General features: G+C 33.8%; 1 protein-coding gene across 2 annotated transcripts in view; it reads right to left on the reverse strand.

Annotated features, from left to right (window-relative positions):
- NEMF (nuclear export mediator factor) overlaps positions 1-22,990 on the reverse strand; it is a 46,200-nt gene that overhangs the window by 10,530 nt on the left and 12,680 nt on the right. For both annotated transcript variants that reach the window (XM_072838489.1, XM_072838488.1), the window contains exons 7-20: positions 22,841-22,927; positions 21,226-21,299; positions 19,818-19,888; positions 19,664-19,739; positions 19,242-19,304; positions 17,749-17,826; positions 17,397-17,605; positions 16,719-16,910; positions 16,347-16,410; positions 14,216-14,304; positions 8,412-8,515; positions 6,950-7,012; positions 1,676-1,788; positions 199-256 (exon numbers count right to left, since the gene is read on the reverse strand). In XM_072838489.1, coding sequence (XP_072694590.1) covers positions 199-256; positions 1,676-1,788; positions 6,950-7,012; positions 8,412-8,515; positions 14,216-14,304; positions 16,347-16,410; positions 16,719-16,910; positions 17,397-17,605; positions 17,749-17,826; positions 19,242-19,304; positions 19,664-19,739; positions 19,818-19,888; positions 21,226-21,299; positions 22,841-22,927 — 1,341 coding nt within the window. The remainder of the gene's footprint in view (positions 1-198; positions 257-1,675; positions 1,789-6,949; positions 7,013-8,411; positions 8,516-14,215; positions 14,305-16,346; positions 16,411-16,718; positions 16,911-17,396; positions 17,606-17,748; positions 17,827-19,241; positions 19,305-19,663; positions 19,740-19,817; positions 19,889-21,225; positions 21,300-22,840; positions 22,928-22,990) is intronic.

The following is a 22,990-nucleotide window of genomic DNA, read 5'->3' on the forward strand; positions in this document are numbered from 1 at the left end:
TCATGCTATACATTCTTACCCTTATAACTGTATGTGAAAGAACATTCTCATCAAGAAAAATACATATGGAGAAGACATGACAAATGATAAATTTGCCACAGAAGTGCAAAAGATTCCTTATTTCATATATGAAATCAGAATAGCTTCCATTCTTGAAAATATTAGTAATGTCTCCATAATTTACCAACAAGCCGTTACCTCTTATCATGAAGCTTCCTGTTGTCAAATATTCTCCAGTTGGTGCTGTTTTAGACACCTGAAGAATACAACACCACATTATACTACTGTCTTAAGAAATATGTTATTTTCATTTAAGAAAGTCAAATCATATTCAAATAAACAGCACTGTCTCTTAAAAAGTTTGTAATTTAGTAGAAATTCTCAATGCTGAAATATCTTTTCAAAGGCAGGTATACCTTTGGCAGTAACAAAAGAAATAATGGATACACTACACCAAAAGTTTTCAAATGCAATGGATTAGAGTCAGGATTTGTCCACACGTTTCCTCTGGTTTGAGATGTAATGAGAAAAAGAAGGGTAGTTTAATAAGCTTATATCATAAAGCTATATTTTCTAAAACTATATCTATTAAATAAAATCCTTTCCTGAGATACTATTTTTGGGGGCAGTAAATAATCTTCCATTTTAGAAAATAAAGAAGACAGTAGATTTTTAAAAATATATTCTAATTTGGCAAAATAAGATAATTGCCAAATATTAATATTTAATGTTATCTGTGAAATATTTAATATTTTATGTTATCTGTGAAACTCCCAAATCTGAGAGTACCTTTGTTATAGTTACTGGATGGAGTAAAAGCACACTAATTTCACTCTTAAAAAACCTATTCAATAAAAGAATTAAAACCACATTTATAATAGTACTGAGGCAAAAAATATAATCTCAGAAATGATATTAATTTCCTGAAAATACATTATCACAGCACAGCAGAAAATAATGCATATAAATAGATGTAAAATGAACCTAAGGGAGGATAATGTATTGAATTCTTTATCTTGCTGCATAGCTTTAGGGCCTTGTAAAAGGACTGAAGTGTGGAGTGAATTGTCATCAAGTAAAATAGCATTAACCACAAAGAAGGATAATTACTAAAACCAAGTGAATAAAAAAAACACCGGATATAGCTATTTTCCAGGAAGGGTTAAAGAGAGATCAGAAAATTCCAACAAAGATGAAGAGGAGAAAGATCTTTTCAGTATGCCAGTCATAATTGGAACACTGGTCAGGTCATCTTGTGTAACTGCATGAATTATTCGCTCTCTTCATTTAGGTATCTGCTCAAATCTTACCTTCCTAGAAAGGCCTCTTGTGATACTTCATTCAAAATAGTAGCCCCTATCACTCTCTACTGCCTACTCTGCTTTAAAGAAAAAATTTTACAGTGCTTGTTACCAGAAGGTATTTTTCTCCACCATCAAAATGTTAGCTCAATCAAAGTAGGTACTTTGCCTTGTTCACATCTATATCCTCAAAATTTTGTACACAATAGCTCTTCTATTTCTTATTTTTTGGGAGCCCAATGTGGGGCCTGAACCCACAACTCTGAGATCTGTGCAGAGATCAAGAGTCAGACGCTTAACCTACTAAGCCACCCAGGTACCCAGTACACAACAGCTCTTAATAAATTAAGAAAAAGGACGACAGCCCTTATTACCTGATGATGGTACACCCACCAAGCACTGGTGATGACTCGTGCATCCCAAGCAGCACTGTAGCAAAGTGCCATTGTGCCTGCTTCTGTCAAGGTCCGAGGGGGAATGGGTTCGCCTGTGAAAACATTACAATGCTTCAGTACCTAAGTACAGACTTCCTACAGAGCAAGATATGAAAATCACATGCAGCATGACAGATCTGATCCTCTTACAATTTGAACACTGATACATTTTAATTTCAGTATTACATAGTTACTATTTTTTAATTTTATTATTTTTAATTTTATTTTTTAAAAGATTTTTTATTTATTTATTCATGAGAAACAGAGAGAGAGAGAGAGGCAGAGACACAGGCATAGGGAGAAGCAGGCTCCATGCAGGGAGCCTGACGTGGGACTCGATCCTGGGTCTCCAGGATCAGGCCCTGGGCTGAAGGCGGTGCTAAACCACTGAACCACCTGGGCTGCCCAGTTACTATTTTTTTTTATTAACAATGTGTTTACAACATCATTCACCATCAGGGAAATGTAAACCAAACCACAATGAAGTACCACTCACACCTGTTAGAATGGCTAAAATCAAAACCACAAGAAATAAGTGTTGGTGAGGATGTGGAGAAAAAGAACTCCTCCGCATTGTTGGTGGGAATGCAAACTAGTACAGCTACTGTGGGAAACAGTAGGGAGGTCCCTCAAAAAAACTAAAAATAAAACTAACCTATGAACTAGTAATCATACCACTAGGTATTTACCCAAAGAAAATGAAAACACTAATTCAGAAGGATATATGCCCCCCAGGTTTCTTGTAGCATTATTTATAATAGTCAAATTATGGAAGCAGCCCAAGTGTCCATCAATAGATGAATGGACAAAGATGTCATGTGTATATACATAATGGAATATTATTCAGTTACGAAAAAGTGAAATCTTGCCATTTGCAAGAACATGGATGGATCTAGAAAATATAATGCTAAGCAAAATAAGCCAGAGAAATACAAATACCATATGATTTTACTCAGACATGGAATTTAAGAGACAAACGAACAAAGGAAAAAAGGGAGACAAACCCAAAACAGACTCTTAACTATAGAGAACAAACATGGTTACCAGAGGGGAGTTGGGTATAGGGACGGGTGAAATAGGTGAAGAGGATAAGAGTACACTTATGTTAATGAGCACTGAATAATACACAGAACTGTTGAATCACTAATTGTACACCTGAAACCTACATAACACTGTATGTTAGCCATACTAGCATTAAAATAAAATTAGATAAAAAAAATAAACCAACAACAATAATATATTTACAAAGCAGGCTTCTAAATAGTCTAAGTGAATAAGTCAGAGAAGAAAGACCCTCTCACTTATTACATCAATAACTCTAACTTCATTCCAGAAAGAATAGTTTAGAGAAATCTATTCAAAGTTTGAAGACTTCCAGAATTACTAAAGATCACCTAAATTGTCAAAATGAAAAGCACATTAATAATATATCCCTACAGTTAGATTTCCCTTTTTTAAAAACATTTTATTTATTTATTCATGAAAGACACAGGGAGAAGCAGGCTTCCCATGAGGAGCCCGATGCAGGACTTGATCCCAGACCCCGGGATTACAACCTGAGCCGAAGGCAGATGATGCTCAACCGCTGAGCTACCCAGATGACCCTCTATAGTTAGATTTCAAATATCTTTTAATTGGGATATATAATTTACACACCATAAAATTCACCTATTTAAAGTATATAATCCAGTGGTTTTTAGTATATTCATAAAGCTATATAACCATTACCACTAACTCCGGAACATTTTTATCCCTCAAAGAAATCCTGTATCTTTTAATAGTCATTCCCCACTTTTCCAGCCCCTGATAACCACAAATATACTCAGTCTCTATGGATTTGCCTACTTTGGAATTTCATATCAACAAAATCATGTGTGTCTGGCTTCTTACTTGTTAGAGCAATTATCTGTACTTCATCTCTTTTTTAAGACTGAATGATATTCCATTCTCCCTCTGCTAGTGTCTTTGCCTCTCTATGTCTCTCATGAATAAATAAAGAAAATCTTAAAACAAAACAAAAACCAACCTAGGAGTGGAATTGCTAGGTCACATGGTAAATTCTATGTTCAACTTTTTGAGGAACCACCAAACTCTATTTATTCTATAGCAGCTGCATCATTTTCCATTTCTACCAGCAGTATACAAGGGTTCCATCTCTACATTCTTAGCAACACTTGTTTTGTATATTTTTTCATTATAACTATTCTATTGGGTATGAAGTTGTATCTCATTGTGATTTTTATTTGCATTTCCCTAACGAATGATGCTGAAGATCTTACCATGCGCTTATTAGCCATTCTTATATCTTTGGAGAAACATCTATTTGAACCCTTTGTCATTTTTAAATTGTTTTTGTCTTTTTTCCTTCTATTGTTCAGACTTAAGAGTTCTTTGGATACTGGTTTTTTAACAGATAAATGATTTGCCAATATTTTCTCTCATTCTGTGGGTAGTCTTTTCATTTTCTTGATAGTGTCCTTTGAAGAAAAGCTTTTAATGTTAAGTCCAATTTACTTGTTTTTCTTTGGTTGTTTATGCTTTTGATGTCTAAGAAATGATTTCATGATTCATTATGAAATGTATGCCTTATTTTCTTCTAACAGTTTTATAATTTTAGTTTTTAAGTTTAGGTTTTTGATGCATTTGAGTTAATTTTCATAAATGATGTGAAGCAGGGGTCTAACTTTATTCTTTAGTACATGGATATTAGTAGTCCAAGCACCATTTGTTGATAACATTATTCTATCCCCATTGAATGGTTTTCATATACTTGTTCAAAGTCAACAGACTATAAAAGAGGAAACTCAATTCTCTTCAGTGATCTATTTGTCCCTCCTCATAACAATACTTCATTGTCTTTATCACTATTGCTTTGTAGGTTTTGAAATCAGGAAGTATAAGTCCTATAATTTTGTTCTTCATTTTTAAAAATTTTTATTTTTGTTTAGTTCTTCATTTTTAAAAATGATTTGGTCAACATAGGTCCTTTGCATTTCTGTGTGAGTTTTAGGATCAACTTATCCATCTCTGCAAAAAAAAAAAAAAAAAAAAAGTATCTGGAATTTTGAGAGAAATTACATCAAACCTATAGATTAATATGGGAAGTACTGCCATTAGAACAACATTAAAACTTCCATAAATACTAAAAGTCTTTCCATTTATTTAAGTCTTTTAAAATTTCTTTCAGTGATGTTTTTTGTTTGGAGTATAGGTCTTACATTTCTTTTTGGTAAATTTAAGTATTTTATTCTTTTTAATGCTATTATAAATGAATGTTTTATTAGTTTACATTAGTACTGTTCACTGTGAGTGTACAGAAATACAGTTGACTTGAGGCACCTATGTGTCTCAGTTGGTTAAGCATCTAACTCTTGGTTCTGGCTCAGATCATAATCTCCTGGGTTGTGAAATCAAGCCCTCCATTCAGCTCTGTACTCAGCAGGGACTCTGCTTGAAGATTCTCTCACTCTGCTCCTCCTCCCACTCATGTGTGTGCACACTCTCCCTCTCTCAAATAAATTAAAAAAAAAAAAAGAAATACAACTGACTTTTATATGTTGACCTTGTATCCCAAACATTCTAAACTTGTTTATTAACTAATAATTTTTGGTGGGTTTCTTGAGGTTTTAAATATATAAGATCAAGTCACCTGCAAATGGAGATAGTTTTACTTGTTCTTTACCAATGTAGATATATTTTATTTCTTTTTATTGCCTAACGGCCTATTTAGAACCTCCATAAAAGGTTGAAAAGAAATGACAACAGACATGTTTATCTTGTTCCTGACTTTAAGGGGAAAGTTTTCAGTCTTTCACTATTAAGTTTGATAACAGCTGTGGGTTTTTCATAAATGCTCTTTACCAAATTGAGAAAGATCCCTTCTATATCACAAATGGATGCTGGATTTTTGCCAAAGGCCTTTTCTGCGTCAGTTGAGATGATCATGTGATTTTTGTCCTTTACTCTATTAATGCGCTCTATTATATTGATTAATTTTCATATATTAAACTAACCTTGCATTCCTGGGATAAATCCCACTTTGTCATGGTGTACAATCCTTTTAATATACTGCTGGATTTGGCTTTCTAATATTTTGTGGAGGATTTTTGTGTCTATTCATAAGTAATATTGGTCTATAGTTTTCAATTCTTGTGATGTCTTTGTCTGGTTTTGTTATTAGAGTAAAACTGGCCTTATAGAATGAATTAGGAAGTTTTCCCATCTCTTCTATTTTTTGGAAGAGTTTGTGAAGGATTTGTGTTCAATCTTCTTTAAAAGTTTGGTAGAATTCACCAGTGAAGCTATCTGGGCCTAGAATTTTCTTTGTGAGCAAGTTTTTTGTTTTGGATTTGTTGTTTTTTTATTATTACTCTTTCAATCTCTTTACTTGTTATAGGTTTGTTTCGATTTTCTATTTATCCTTGAGTCAGTTTTGGTAGTTTGTTTCTTTCTAGGAATGAACCTGTCTCATCTAGGTCATTTAATTTGTCGCAATACAACTATATGTATAGCATGCCCTCACAATCCTTTTTCTCTTTAGCAAATGCGACTTCCAAAGATATTTAATAAATGCTCCAGATATAGACTACAGATCTAATTTTTATCACAGGGAAAAGTTCCTTCTTCAGTTAAAGAAGCCACTTTAACATTTAACATTTCCATATATCTGTGATTTTTTTTTTTTAATTTTTGAAATTTATTAGTGGTTTCTAAATGCACTCCATTATGGTCAGAAAGCTTACTTTGTGTGATTTCAGTAGCTTTAAATTTATTAAGACTTGTCTTATAAACTATTACCTGGTCTAGCCTAGAAAACACACCAGATGCACTTGAGAAGAATGAGTAAGTCTATTTTTGTTAGGGAAGGATACCGGTGATATGTGTTAGGTCTAGTTAATCTACAGTGTTGTTTGAATCTTCTATTTCCTTGTTGATCTTGTATCTAGTTATTCTATCCATGATTAAAAGTTAAGTATCAAAGTCTTGAATTATTACTGTTGAACTATTTCTCCCTTCAATTCTATCAGATTTTGTTTCATGGCTACTTCTAGGGCTCTATTGTTGGTTGCATATATGTTTATAATAGTTATATCTTATTGATGAATTGACCCTTTTATCATTATAAATTGTCCTTTATTAACAATTTTTATCTTATACTAAAAATATTTTAAATTAAGGAATTAAAGTTCTGAATAATAAAGAGAAATATATTACCTGTTGGATTCTTAATTACACAGCTAGTAGCTCCATGAAGATCAGCATGTACATAAATGTCCCCTTAAAGACAAATGAGAAATAATGCTTTAAGCCATGTTTCTTTCTTTTTTTTAATGGATTTTATGGGTTCAAAATCCAAAGAGTATAAGAAGGCATAAGTGAAAGTCCATTTTCTACCCCTAGGAGAGCTCTTACAGGCTTCTGTATAAGAAAGCCATGCTAATATGGTGGATTACAAAAATGGTCAGTTCCTCTCTTCCTTGTTATCCACACTTCTTTGTTCTATGAGCCTGAAGCTTCTCTTCAAGAGGTGGAGTCATTTTCCCATCCACTGAATCTGAGCCTGCACCATGACCTGCCTTGGCCACAACGTAGCAGCTGTGACCAAGTGCCAGTTGCGCCACCCAGGGATCCCCTCAGTCTAGGTCTTAATAGTCCTGTGTGCTTCTTCTCTTTCTCTCAAACTTGCTGAGTTACCATGTAAGCCAGTCTAGGCCTTTCTGCTGGAGGGTGAAAGACACATGGAACAGAGGAGTCATCCTAGAAAATGTAAAGGTCCTGAGGACCAGGGATGTTTGACATGTATGAAGAGAAGCAGTCAGAAGGGAAGACTGTTAAGAAATTAGGCTAGAAAAGAAGCCAAGAGGCTTGTAAGCCACAATGAGAGCTTCGAGTTATATTCTAAGTGTGTAATACCAAAAAATAACCTAATGAACAAAAAAATGCAGAAGTGAGATCTTTCCTCTTTTTTTAAGGGAAAAGTAAAGTACATGATTCCTAACAGGTAAAATGAGCAGCCACTGCTTGCCATGACAGTTTGTATGGGGTTTGAAACTCAAAAAAGAGAAAAACTCATACTACTCCAAGAAAGGCTCAGCTCACAATAAACAGTGCTATAGAAGACAGGAGACCAAGCTCTGAGCACCATGTAATAACTGGATACCTGTTGCTTCCTTCCTGGTTTGGGATGTTCAGCGGATTCAAATTAGCTCTGACTATTGATTTCAGATACCCACACTGAGGGTTCAACCACAATGAGGTATCAGCAAACAAAAATAAATGAGAAGTCTTACACCAAAGGGCTTAGGTCCTATTTCTAAATGTGAAAAAAAAAAAAAAAAAAAAAAAAAAGTTTAAAACTTCAGCAGCACTAAAAAATTAAGCCTTTAAAATTTTAGGTACAATGACTTTGGAAGATTGAAAGCTATTTTGTTAATGTAGCAGAGACTCAAAAGTCTAATACCACAGATTAGTTCAACAGTACTACTTTAGGACTGTTCACTTAAAATGAGAATTAAGCGTCAAAGCACAAATTCAACAAACCATAAACCATCAAGATGAAACTCTTTCTACCAATTAAAACTGTCAAAGGAGTATAAGATGAAAATCCATATGTCATATTGAGATAACCGATCCAATTACTTATAAGAAAATTCTTTAAAATTTTAATCTTACTTACCTGTTGTCAAGTATCTTTTCACAATTATTTCATTTTGTTGTTGATCTCGTCCACCTATTATTAGATAGTTCTCTGAGCTAATGAACCACAGAAATTTCTCAAACCTACCAAATTCAAAGAAAAAAAGTTAATATTCTTTTCCTTTATAGTCACCTGAATTCACATCCTTTTGCAAACAAATAAACCCAGTGAAGCTATTCTACCTGCATGTATTAAGACAAACTGATGGTTTAATTTCTTAAAGCATCAAATTGAATTTTACTGAACTCTTGTAATACAAATTGCCCTAGGATATTCTTTAGAAGTAACTAAATTCAATGATTAAGAAAAGTATGTTCTCTCCTTATCTCACGCTCATACAGATCCTTCTTAAATTCAAGGATAATACAACAATGAATTACACAAAGCAAAAGCATAAAATGTCATATGGTCCCTAAGTTTAGCTTTCTTTCAGCAGGGTACTGGCTACGTTTTGGGGCTATTGATAAGAAAGAAGTTTCCCCATTTTGTTTTCAATTGAATGTTTACATATATGATATTCTTTACACTTTTTTTTTATAGAGCAAAAATTACCTTTGGAAGTATAAAGTTACAACTTTTCTCAAGGACAAAGTAATTTGGGTTTTCATGAGTAATATGTACCATCATGATAAAAACTAAAGAGTGTATATTACTATGACATTTAGAAAAAGACATAAAATAGAGATGAACAGAAATATTTCCTATATTACACATGACTATCAAGATAATATTTATGAAATATACAATTTAAAAACTTCTGGTTAAAAATGACAAATCAAGCATAGGCATTAAACTAAACTCTTTGATATCTCCCAAAATTATTCCTGTTTCCTAATCTGATTTTTTATTAATACATATACATGGTTCAGAAATTTTTAAAATTATGTAAAGGTATAGTCAGAGATCCTGAATCCCCTTTCACTTCCCATTACCACTACTAAACAGGAATCCATTGTTCTCAGCTTTCTGTGTATTCCTCTCTGAAGTTTCTTTACATATACAAAAGCTAAAATAAAATGCCTATCCTAAACCTTTTCTTTTAGACACAACACACACTATTCTGAAAATTGCTTTGTTTTTACTTAAAAATGTCTTCTTGGGGCACCTGGTTGGCTCAGTTGGTGGAGCATGTGACTCTTGATCTCAGGGTTGTGGGTTCGAACCTTACTTTGGGTGTAGAGATTACTTAAAAATACAATCTTAAAAAAAAGTCTTCAATACTGAATGGATGTACTATACTTATTTAACAATTTCCTATTGATGGTAAAGAGGTTTCTAAAATGACACAAAGCCACAAGGACAGAAAATGAGAAACATACGGATGTCTTTTGTAATCATCCTAGTAAAGGAGCATATAAATAACAGGAAAAAAAAAATCAAAAGGCAAAAAGGCAAAAAAGAGTAAAGAACAAATACGACAAATAGAAAGCAAATAGTAAAATGGATAGATTTAAACCCAAATATATCAGAAATCGTGTTAAATGTAAATGTAGTCGATTCTCCATGTAAAATGCAGGGTGTCAGACTGGAAAATGATATACATACTCCTTTAAAATATAAGAATATAAAAAGATTGAAATACAATGATGGAAAAGATACATTATGCAAACACTAACCAAAAGAAAGTTGATTTACTTTTTAATACTTCACATAGAAGGGAAAAAGAAATTACAAGCTAAAAGAACATATGATTCCAGTTAATAAAAAGGCTCAATTCAACAGAAAGATAACAGGTCTATATTTTTATCACCTCATAAATAAGACAAAAATTAGTGGAAGTAAAATGAGAAACAAATGCACAACTATGTGATTCTTTTTTTTTTTTTTTTTTTACAACTATGTGATTCTTAACACAACTCTCAGTAATTGAGAAAATAATCATATAAAAAAATTAAAGATGCCAAAGATTTGAACATGATTAACAGATCTGACCTAATTGATATTTAGAGAAATGCACTCAATGACTATAGAACAGCACTCTCTTCAACATATGAAATATTTGTAAATAAAGTGGACCACAAATATGCTGGACCATAATGGAAGTTTCAATAACAAATGTTAAAAGGTTAACTCAGAATGTCATCTCTGAACATTATGTAAATTAAGTTAGAAATCAATGACAAAAATGGAACCAGAAAAGCTCCGTAGGTTTGGAAATTAATAAACACAATTCTAAATAACACACAGGTGAAGAAATCACATGAAAGATAATGAAATTACAACATAATAAAACTTTTTATTTTTATTTTTTAAGGATTTTTATTTATTTATTCAGGAGAGTCACAGAAAAAGAGGCAGAGACATAGGCAGAGGGAGAACAGGCTCCCTGCAAGGAACCTGATGTGGGTCTTCATCCCAGACCCTGGAATTACACCCTGAGCTGAAGGTAGATGTTCAACCACTGAGCCACCCAGGTGTCCCACAAAACTTTTTAGATATAGTTAAAGCCAGGCTTAGAAGGAAATTTACTCCCTGAAATACATATTAGAAAAGAAAAGAGGCTGGGAGAAAAAAAAATCAATGCACTAAGTTTCCACCTTAAGAAATCAGAAAGGGAAATGCAAATGAATTTCGGTGAAAAGTAGAAAAAGGAAAATAAAATAGCACATACATAACATAGGAGATCAACAGTCAAAACTGGTTCTTGAAAGATTAACACAAGTGAAAATCCTCTGGTCAGACTCATCAAGAAAAAGAGATGGCACAATGACAACTATCATAAATGAAAGGGGAGGGGAGCCTGGGTGGCTCAATGGTTGAGTCTTTGGCTCAAGCTGTGATCTCAGGGTCCTGGGATTGAGTCCCGCATGGGGCTCACTGTGGGGAGCCTGCTTCTCCCTCTGCCTATGTTTCTGCCTCTCTCTCTCTCTCTCTCGTGTCTCTCATGAATAAATAAAATCTTTAAAATAAATAAATACATACATACATAAATGAAAAGGGAGGGGATATTAAAGATGTTACGGGTGTTAAAAAGTTAAGAGGAATATTAAAACTTTATGCCAGTATTCCAAACTTTAGAAATAGACAAAGTCTTAGGAAATACTATCAACCAAAATTAGACAATCTGAGTTGTCCTTGTATCTACTAAAGAATTTGAATGTATAGTGAAAAAGTTGCCCATAAAGAAAACTTCAAGACTAGTTAGCTTCAGAGGTGGAATTTTGTCAAATACCCACGAACAACTGATAAAGGAACACTTCCCAATCTGTTTTATTGAGACCAGTACCTATGAAGAACATTATGAGGAATGAAAATCCTACTCCTCAACAGAAATGTGAGGAAAAGAAAGAAAGGAAAAAGAAAGAAGAAAAATGCAAGAACATTTTAAGAAATAGAAAAATCAATGGACAAGTGAAGGAAGTCAAGAAGCTGAAATCTAGGCTGACAAAGGAAAAAGCCAAGAAACAAATCAATCTCCACTGTGTAACCCATAAAAAGCTTAAAATAGCAGCACAACATGCTGCTAGAAATAGTTTAAGATGGGGTTAAAAACAGAAGAACTGGTCGAAAATCAGATCAAGAAGCAGTTACCTCCCTAGATCTTTTTAGTTCTGAACATAGTAGTAAGCTGCTCCCTCTTCCACATCCTAACAGAAGGCCAGAAGTTAAGGGAAAAGTAGCAGTTATAAGTAGAGGTAACATGTAAAATAAGGCAATTAAAGTACATGTATGAATTACTGGATACTAAGCCTCCCCAGTCTATTATTCTCACTGGGCTTCCAAAATTATAGCCAGGTCTTCACTTTCCAAGCAGGGGGAAAAAAATGTTTCCTGAAGAACGAGACCAGCTGAAGAGTCAAAAAGCTAAAGACATTAATAGTTCCATATAAAATGGCCCATGTACATCATTTTATAAGCCCAACTACCCACAGAGAACTTCCAATAATCATTTTATACTCTACAATAAAACGTAGAACAGACAATTCAGGATTATCAGACATTAATAAAAGTCTTTTACAAAAACTGAAGACAGGGATCCCTAGGTGGCGCAGCGGTTTAGCGCCTGCCTTTGGCCCAGGGTGCAATCCTGGAGAGCCGGGATCGAATCCCACATCGGGCTCCCGGTGCATGGAGCCTGCTTCTCCCTCCGCCTATGTCTCTGCCTCTCTCTCTCTCCCTGTGTGACTATCATAAATAAATAAAAATTAAACAAAAACAAAAACTGAAGACAAACTCAACAAATAAAACAAAACAGAATCAAAACCCAAAAACCTTAGAGAAGACCTACGAGAAAAGAATACTTTTAAATAAAATTAATACATCAAAACTATTCTTAGTATAAAGAAAGTGGAACAGGAAATTAATAAAAAACCAAAAATAGATGAAAATTAAAAACATGATAGCAAGGAATAAAACATGTAAAAATTCAGGGGAAGAACTGCAAGATAAAGAAATCTCTCAGGATATAGAACATAAAGAGCTGAAAAACAGAAAATGCAAGAAAACTGGAGGACCATTCAACGGGTCTCATATTTAATAAATAAGACTTCCAAAAGAAAAAGAAAAAAAGAAAACCAAAAAGAAAAACACAATCCACAGAGAGCTAAGAAATATTTATAAGAAAATTTCTCAGAACTACAGGTTTCCAAATTAAAAAGACTCACAGAATATCCAGCATAATAGATTAAAACATCCTCACAGATCTACAGGTTTAGAGAAAGGCAGAAACAAATTTTCAATAAAATAAAAACTATCAAAATGACATCAGACTTTTGGAGATCAAATCTGAAAGTTAATACAATGAACAATGACTTTCAAAGTCTGAAGAAAAGATTTTTAAACTAGAATTCTATACCCAGCCAGCCAATTAGGCATAAGGGAAAAAATGTAAAAATACATATAAAAATAATTTTTTATATATTGAGGACCTCAAAAACTTTACATCTTATATACACCTTCTCATGCAGCCTCTAGAGCAGAGAAAGGAAAAGGAAGTATGAGATCCAGGGACAGAGAATCCAACACAGAGAGGGTAAAAAGAACTTCTGGGATAAGAATAAAAGGAGATCTTAAGATGTTAAGAGTAACTGATCTAGAACAAAGTAGGTCAAAAAGCTCAGGAGAGACTTCTGCAAGATGAAACTGATTGAATTCCAATGTGTCTGAACGCACTTGGAAGAGGAGGGTAAATGAAATGACAATTATCACCTTTAGGGAAGACAAAAAGCTAAGCAGGGAAGGAAAAGAAACTAATTAAAATATTAATATAATATTAATGCTGAATATCAACTGTGACAAATTATGCTATACTTTTGTTGAGAGGCTAAGTGGTATATATGTGTGTAATGGAGCACAAGTGGAAAGAATAAAATCTTCACCTTGCACAGTGGGAAGTCATTAATAGATTATAAAATAAAAAAATTAAGCAGCAGCAATATAAACATATTAGTAAGAGAAAGGGAGGTATATACCAAAAGTAATTAGCTAAAAGAGCTAAAAAATAGTTTCTATGGAGAGAAGGCAATAAGAGTAGGGCTAAAATATTTAAGGGCTACTGGTGTTTGTAACAAGCTTTATAGAAGTGTGGATTTTCTAAACAATGTACATGTATAATTTTAATAAAAACAAAAAACTATTTCTAGGGGCTCCTGCGTGGCTCAGTCTGTTAAGCAACTGCCTTCAGCTCAGGTCATGATCCTGGGGTCCTGGCATTGACTGCATGGAGCTCCCTGCTCATCAGGGAGTCTCTGCCTCTCCCCCAGCTCATGCTGTCTCTCACGCTCTCTCTCTCAAATAAGTAAATAAAATCTTTAAAAACTATTTTTAAAAGGTATAACACTTACCAATACACTTTTCTTGCTTTCTGAATAGAGGTAACTGTTTGGACTTCTTTTAAGGTTTGCTTTGTTTTCTTTTCTGCTGATTTAAATGCCTATTCATAAGAAGAAAAGTTTTTAAATAATTTGTTAAGATCATATTTAAATAACATGAAGGGCCACATGGGTGGTTCAGTTGGTTAAGCATCTGACTCTCAATTTCAGCTCAGGTCATGATCTCAGGGGTCGTGAGATGAAGCCCCACATTGGGCTCGACGCTGAGCATGGAGCTTGCTTAATATTCTTTCTCCCTTTCTCTCTGCCCCACCTTCCCCCAACCCCGTGGGCACAGGAGTGTACACGTTCTCTCTAAAAAAGTAAAATATAAAGTAACAAGTAAATGGTAGGGCAAGAAATCATTTTTTAAATGTCACAAAATTGCACCAATTACACACATACTCCATACCCACATGAAATTAATGAAGAAAAGATTTTTGCCTTAAATATTAAAATAATTTAAGTCAAAGATTTACCACATAAAATATTTTCTTAAGACCTACAAATTACAGAAAGTATCATCTGTTTACCAGATACTGAGTATCTATCACATAATAGGTTCTGGACTAGATGCTGGGACACACAAGTGAACAAGACAAAGTTCTCACCCCCACTCCACCAAGGGGTCTAGGAGAAGATATAAATATAAAATATATTAATTCAAATAAATGTATGTTAAGTGTATCTATGGATGCTGTGAGAGTATACAAAGATAACCTAATTTATAACTTTATGGTCAAAGAAGGTATTTCTGAGGAAATGACATTTAGGCTGAAGTCAGAAGGGTAATGGAATTATCAAGACAAAAACAGGAAGAAGAGCCCTATAAGCAAAAAGAAAAGGACACCTTGATCAGAAAGTAGTGATCACAACAAGGAAAAATGTCAAGAAACGAGGATGGAGAGGCAGACAGAGGCCCAAGTCATAAAGGTCACTTATTTAACAGATATTATATGTTACTATGTCCCAGGAAATAATTCTAGGGGCTGGGACAAAGCAATAAACAAAACAAAGATCCTACTTTCATACAATCTACATTCTAGAGAGAAGACAGAAAAACATGTTGGAAAGGGTATTTTTTAAGAAGAAAAATAAAGCAAAGAGAGTGCCTGAGGGTAGTACTATTTTCGGTAAGAGTGGTCAAGAAAGGCTTCTCTTGTAAAGTCTTATTTTAGTAGATAGGCCAATGAATGGAGGGATCAAACCATGGAAATTTTGAGGGAAGAACAATCTCAGTAGAAAGAGCAGCATAAGCACAAATGCCCTGAGGAGGCACCACAGGTCCCTGTTGCTGGAACAGCTAAGATCGCAGTGTAGCTGGAAAGAGTATAGCAAGAGGAATGCAGGTGATTAGATGGGAGGGGAGTGGATCATGTAGGACCTTATAGGGCAAGAGAAGGGCTTTGAACTCACTCTCTCTTTTTTTAAGATTTATTTGTGAGAGATGGCAGGTGGGGGTGGGGAGCAGAAGGAGAGGGAGAGAAACCCAAGCAGACTCTGTGCTGAGCGTGGAGCTCTCAACACAGGGCTCGATCTCATGACCCTGAGATCATGACCTGAGCCAAAACCAAGAGTCAGATGCTTGAGTAAGATGGGAAGCAACTGGATTTTGAACAGAAAGAAATAACCTCATTTTTTATTTAAAAGGATCATTAAGGCTGCTGCATGAAGAACAGACTGCAGGGGGAAAAGGGTAGAAGGAGAGAGACCCAGGAAGAAGCCACTGTTACAATCCATGTAAACAGAGATGATGGGGGCCTCAACTAATGAGTAGTGGCCAGATTCTGGTTATACTCTATAGGAAAGCTATGATATGCTGATGATGGACTGGAAATGGTTTAAGAGGGTAGAGTCTAGGATGAGCCCAACATTTTTAACCCAAGCAAAGGGAAAAAGGAAGGTGCTATTTACTGAGACAGGCAAGATTGGGAAGGAGGTTTGGGGAAGAAAATAAATACTGGCACACATATATTTAAAGCAAAATTAAATTTGAAAGATATATCTGAATTAGAAAACCTCACTTAAACAGAAGAAATAATTAAGGCCATTAAGTGAAAGCAAAGAAAAACAATTCACATTCACTCTAAGAAATATTAAGTACCTTTTCAGCAGCTTCAACAGTCTTTTGTGTTTTCTTAGCAGCATACCTCTTGTGATCATAGTATCTAAAAAAATATGTTTCTCTTAATTTTAAGTAAAATCTTTATTCTTTAGCTTTCTTATGTTATTTCTAATTTTAGATTCTCAAATCATATGGAACAAATTTTGTGCATGATGCAATTTTATGTTCTCTATGAAAACAAAGTTGTATAATGTACTACAAAAAGATTTAAAAGGTGTTTTCACCCAAAAGCACATATATATGTAATATGTATATATTACACCCAAACACACAAATATTATCTTTAATATTTTAATTGGTTTATTGCAGGTAATATTTTACCTACAATTCATACTTAAATTTAACACTTACTTTTTGGCATTGGCATATGCTGACAAGCTGAGATCAACATCAACAAGTAATGGCCTATTTTTCTGAGGCTTCTGCAGCTGTTTATTCTTTTGCTTTTTCTTTTTTCCTTTTGGTAGTTCGGTTTCATTTTTCTCAACACTGATGTCACCATCAACATCGTCATCTTCCTCCTCTGATAACAAGTATGGATTTCTATTAAAAATATTCAATAGTATTTCACTAATGTCAATGACATCACATTTTTTCAATTTTTTCCTCAGTGACATCATAGATTGTTTACTGTATTTAAATAGGTGCATTATTATGGGGCACCTGGGTGGCACAGTTAAGTGTCCAACTCTTGTTTCTGGTTCAGGTCATGATCTTAGGGTCATGAGATCGAGGCCCATGTTGGGGTCCACACTCAGCATGGAGCCTGCTTGGGATCTTCTCTCTTTCTCCCACTCTGCCCCCACCTGCCCCATGTGCACTCATGCCAGTGCTTGCACTCTCTCTCTAAATAAATAAAATCTTAAAGAAATTAAATCAACAGTTGCATTATTTAATGTAAATTATTTTTTCCTGTATCTTGAGGATAAATTTCCAAATAAAAAAGAAAAAGTTTTAAATGAATACAGTTGACAATTAAATAACAAAATAAAAACAAACATAAATTGCTTAACTAAGAATCAAACTTACCTTAGTAGCATTGTAACATGATTTGTTTGCAGTTTTAATTCTTTAATTGCATTTGCAACAGGGTCTCCTTGAGCCTGGGCTTCTTTCACAATTAATCCGATTTCTGTCCAATCTATCTGGTTGGCTAAAGCACTTCGAACAACCTGAATGGCTCTGTCAACTATCTGTAGGTTCATTTCTATGAGCTCTCCTTTAAGTTTGTCTATTTCCTTAAGAAATAAACAAAAATGTTTACTATAATGCCAGTTAAAGTTACCATTTTTTTAGTCTTTATTTTAATTCCACTTAGTTAACACGTAGTGTTATATTTAAAGTTACCATTTCTGAAATTTGAAAATGCTAAACATAATACCTGAGCCTGTTGAAGAGCTTCTAATCGGTTTTCATGATCCTTCCGGACATTATCTAATTTCTTCAATGCTTGTTTTTCCTTTTGTAGGCAAAACAGATTTTTTGAAAATTAGATTTCTCCTGCCTCTTGGAACTTTTCTCTCTTATGTCACTACCCCACTTCCACTTCAACCCTCTCAATGTTATCACCTCACTAGCTAAGGTTCCCATAGTCAGCCTCCCAGGTCTGTCCTACCCCAAAGTGTTTCATGCTCTCAAATTACCTCTCCCGACTACCTACCTCTCATTCCCTATACAGGAAGGTATTTTGATTACAGGTTACATCCTATGCAATATATGCCCCTAATGTCCTTGCATTATTCAAGCAGGCAGAATTCAAGACCTTGTCTTCCTATCACATAAAAGTGCTTTTGGGGAAATGCATTCTTAACATAAATTACCAAAATAGCTTTTTATTTTATTGCTGCTTTTAATTTTCTCAGCATCATTTCTACAGAATACTCTTTTTTCTAAATTAAACCCACAAAGGCTCATGGTAATTTACCTTCTATATAGCATTTTATCATATATCATTTATACCTTCAAGGTTATTGATTTGGAGCAAATTTTCTAACATTAGTAATAGCATCATCAATTAATGACTAAATGCTAGATGTAATATTTAAAAGATCTGAATTATAAGAATGATGACTATTAAAAGAACGCACAGTGATCACTAAAATAATTCATAGATATTCTGATGCACATAAAAACATGCAATTCAATGTTCCCACTAAATATCTGTTTACTAGTTCATGTGCTGCCACCATGTGGCAGTCACACTATTTAATTCATCCAACCCATCTGCTTTGAAATTGTGCTGTTAATTTTTTACAACACGGGGCAGGGATTCACATAATTTCAAATTCTTTCACACATATTTTAAAACTTAATTAATATTTTTTGAAAAATCAAATCCCCTTCAAATTAATAGTGACTGTGGCTAATTTCTGAAAGTGTTCTACAGCAGTGCTCCAAAAGCATGGTCATATGTGCTGGGGAAACAGTGCATACTCAACTCTCCTGTGGAGGTGGAAAGCCCACTTGAAAAGAAGAAGCAGTTTAATTATAAACAAATATGATTATTTGTACAGAGAGAACATTTCCCTCTCTGTTGGCCTATTTAAAAATCTCCTTGGAACAATATTCCCTTAACAGCAAAGTCTCAGAAACTTTGGGTTCCTGTAATAGCACAAACACTAGGGAAAAGTACCAGGCCTTATCTTCCCACTGTATTTTCCATTTTAGAGAGTATCTAACATACTGATGGAACAAATGAGGGAATCCTTTTGAACAATGAGACCTCTCCTGGACCTTTATCAATAAACCAAGGGATAATGGCATTCCCATACTAATTCTGAAAGGCTGCCCATCCCTATAATGAAAGCATCATCTACACAGCAAACCACACTAAGGCTAGTTGTTTTAATATAAATGCTTTTAGCAATACCATACCTGTTGTAAAGCTTTTAAATCTATTTTCTGACCTTCTATCTTGGAATAAAATTCATCCACAGCCTTATTTTAAAAAAAGAAAAAAAAGAAAAAGATAGTAACTAGTTTAAAAAAACAACAACAAAAATGTGGTCTTTACTTCAACTTACACACACAGAATTTTAGAGTCCATTTTGTTTTATAATACTACTCAAAGAACTTGAACAGATTCTTAGTAAATGTATTATATAGCTAAACAGCCAGAATCAAATTAAGTTCAAATCTTTGACTCTTCATCTTAAAATAAAATGCATTAATCTTTAATGCTCAGATTCACTGATTGTAAAACAAAAATATTTTCAAATTATCAATCAAAGCAAGTTAGTATTAATTTAATACCTCATACATGCTAACTGGTCAAAATGCAGAACTGGAAAACCCACCTTGTCAAATGATTCAAATTCTATATATGGACATTGTGAATGTTGAGAAAACAAGAAAGGATGAAATTCCTCATACCTGCAAAACATATTTATTATATCATTCAAGAACAATAAAAAACATCCAAAGCAAATTGACTCATGCCTACATGCTTACGTGAGTATGTCTTCAGTTGGTTTATCTACTTCCAAGCTTGGTTTTACTTCTCTTTTCTGAATGATGTATCCCTACAAAAATCCAATATTAAAACTCTTTCTTAAATCAATCAATCAATAAAATAAAACTCTTTCGCTTCATAGTTAACAGATTTACTCTCCATGACCGATACAAATCTTATTAATTTAACTTATAAAAGTATTCCAGGTTTAAATAATCTACTGCATTTGTTTATTGATTGTATCAATTCTCAAATGACACTTCTAGGCTAAGTATTATTAAAGAATACTGTTTTTTTCATATGGACAAGAAAAAATAAGGAATAAAGAAAATGAAAACTAGTGATTTAATAAAGTGGTGAGACTATACAGGTGCACTATGCTTTTTTCTTTCCATTTTTAGATGTTCTTCAACTTAAAAAAAACAAAAGCACTTTACTTCCAGCAGAAAAAGTCTTAGATTCACTTGGTAGGAAACTTTCACTCATTTAAAAAATGGGGCAGGTATATTTGCACTGAATTTAAGTAATCATAACTTTTTCTGAACTTCTGTTATAAATAAAGTTATACTTCGAACAGGGAAGAAAAAGAAAGTATGAGAAAGTAGGAAATTTTCACTCATTTAACAAATGGGGCAGGTATATTTGCACTGAATTTAAGTAATCATAACTTTTTCTGAACTTCTGTTATAAATAAAGTTATACTTCAAACAGGGAAGAAAAAGAAAGTATGAGATACAGAGGATGTTTACCTATTAGAGTGATATAAAAGAATGGGAAGAAATGAGAGAGAGCAAACCATGAGAGACTTAAACTTAACTATGGGAAAGAAACTGAAGGTTGCTGGAGGGGAGGTGTGTGTGGGGATGGGGTACCTAGGTGACAGGCTTTAAGGAGGGCATGTGATGTAATGAGCACTGGGTGTTATATGCAACTGATGAATCACTAAACTACCTCTGAAACTAATGATGTTCTATGTTGGCTAATTTAAATTTTTTTAAAAACTGAAAAAAAATTTAAAAATAGAGTGATGTAAATCACCAACTTTTAAAAAAGTGCTAGTAAATTAAAACGCGCTTCTCTATCTGAAAATCACCCTTTAAAAAAGTGCTAGTAAATTAAAATGTGCTTCTCCATCTAAAAATCACCCTAAGAGGATAGATTTTCAAATCCCTCAACTCTCCTGGTGTACCAATAATGATATGACTGGTACTTTCAAAAAAAGAAACAGAGGAAAAATTATAAACCCCACACCAATTAAAAAAATTAAATTACCTACAATATCACCGATGTTGAATTTCCAAATTACAACAAAAAACTTACATGTAGTAATCCTTAAATGAACTTCAAATTCTGAAAATTTAAATAAATAAAACCATAGCAATATACAATAAGTAAATGTGGTGCTACCTTTCCACTGAAGTTGGATGTTGTTTTCATATAGTCTTCTGCTTTCTGCAGACAGACAAGCACTTTTTCAATATCTAATAGAATAAAAATGGGAAAAAGGAGTGTCAATCAAGTGTCAACTACTATTAAACAACCATGTAGAAAACAGAAAAGTGCTGATGAAACGGTAAAAAATGTTCAAGAAAATTAGATATAGTTATATCAAGTTTATAATCAGTACACGTAAGTAAGAATATTTTTGGGGGGCGCCTGGGGGGCTTGGTGGTTGAGCATCTGCCTTTGGCTCAGGTCCTGATCCCAGGGTCCTGGGATCGAGTCCCACATCAGGTTCCCCACGGGGAGCCTGATTCTCCCTCTGCCTATGTCTCTGCCTTTCTCTCTGTGTCTCTCATGAATAAAAAAAAAAAAAAAAAAAAAAGAATCTTTTTTGGCCAGCTTGTGATCTCAGTAACATTTTACTCTCATGTTATTTTTCTTCTCATGATCTTAAAGGTACTTTGTTCATACACTATATTCCCTTAATATATTTTAACTATTAAAGGGTTATATTCTCCATCATTACCATTCTTTTCCAGACTTTTCTGAATATTTTCACTTGCTTTTATTCCATAAGAATATCAGATTTGAAACAAAACACTACAATCGCAAAGACAATACCACCTGTTGGCATTTGATCAGGACTGCACTAAATTAGTATTTCAAATACTAAATCACTCACTACAACATTTAAGTTACATTTTTATTTTTATTTTTTAAGTTGTATTTTTAAACGTAAAAACATTTATAGCATAAAAATTACTCTCCCTAAACCGTAAATTATATATAATCCTAAAATATAAACATGAAGAATGATTTCTTTAGAATTTTACATGAGAATCTGCAGATAAATTTGTCAAAGACTAAGTCTTCCATTTCCCTTATATTTCCTCTAATTTTTTATTATCTTAATCTGGCAATTTAGTTAGGTTCTCTTAAGTAATTACAAAAGCATCATAAATCTACCCTACAGTTCTTACAGAATTAAAATGCATGAATATCGCTATTTCTAAAAGCACTCCAACTTCCTAGTCAGAAGGTGAATAATTCAACTCCTTCAAGCCTATACCAGAGACTATCAAGTTTGGTAACCACCTCAAATATTTAGAGAGAGGAAGAGAGAATATTCTAAGATTGATAGGTAATAAGGTAGAGACTGAACTGTGAATTACTAGGGATCATATGCCACATTGGAGGGGTGCCTGGGTGGTTCAGTTGGTTAAGCATCTGCCTTTAGCACAGGTAATGATCCCAGAACCCTGGGATCAAGACCCTGGGGTCAAGTCTCACATGGGCTCCCTGCTCAGCGGGGAGTCTGCTTCTCCCTCTGCCTCTGCCCTACCCCTAGCTCATGTCCACTCTCTTGAATAAATAAAATCTTTTAAAAATTAAAAAAAAGAAAAAAGTGCCACATTAGAGCAGGAAGCCAAGAATACCATATGGATAGAACATTCATAGGTCAATGTTTTTAAGTTTACAACTACCTGCTCACTTTTATTATTTTCCCAGAATTAATTTTCATAGTCTTTAATAAAGGAAATAAATGAAAGTGGACAAATCTTGTAGCGTGCAGGCATACCTTTGCTTTCAAATTTTTCATCCACTTTGACATTGCCAGAGAATCCATTTTCTATAAGACAGTGTTCAATGAGAGCTGGTCCATAGGCTATAAAAGCAGAAGGTTTCATTTTTTAGTATTTACTATAAAATTTAACATTCAAAATACATC

The sequence above is a fragment of the Canis lupus genome, chromosome 9 (assembly GCF_048164855.1).
Source record: "Canis lupus baileyi chromosome 9, mCanLup2.hap1, whole genome shotgun sequence".
NCBI lineage: Eukaryota > Metazoa > Chordata > Mammalia > Carnivora > Canidae > Canis > Canis lupus.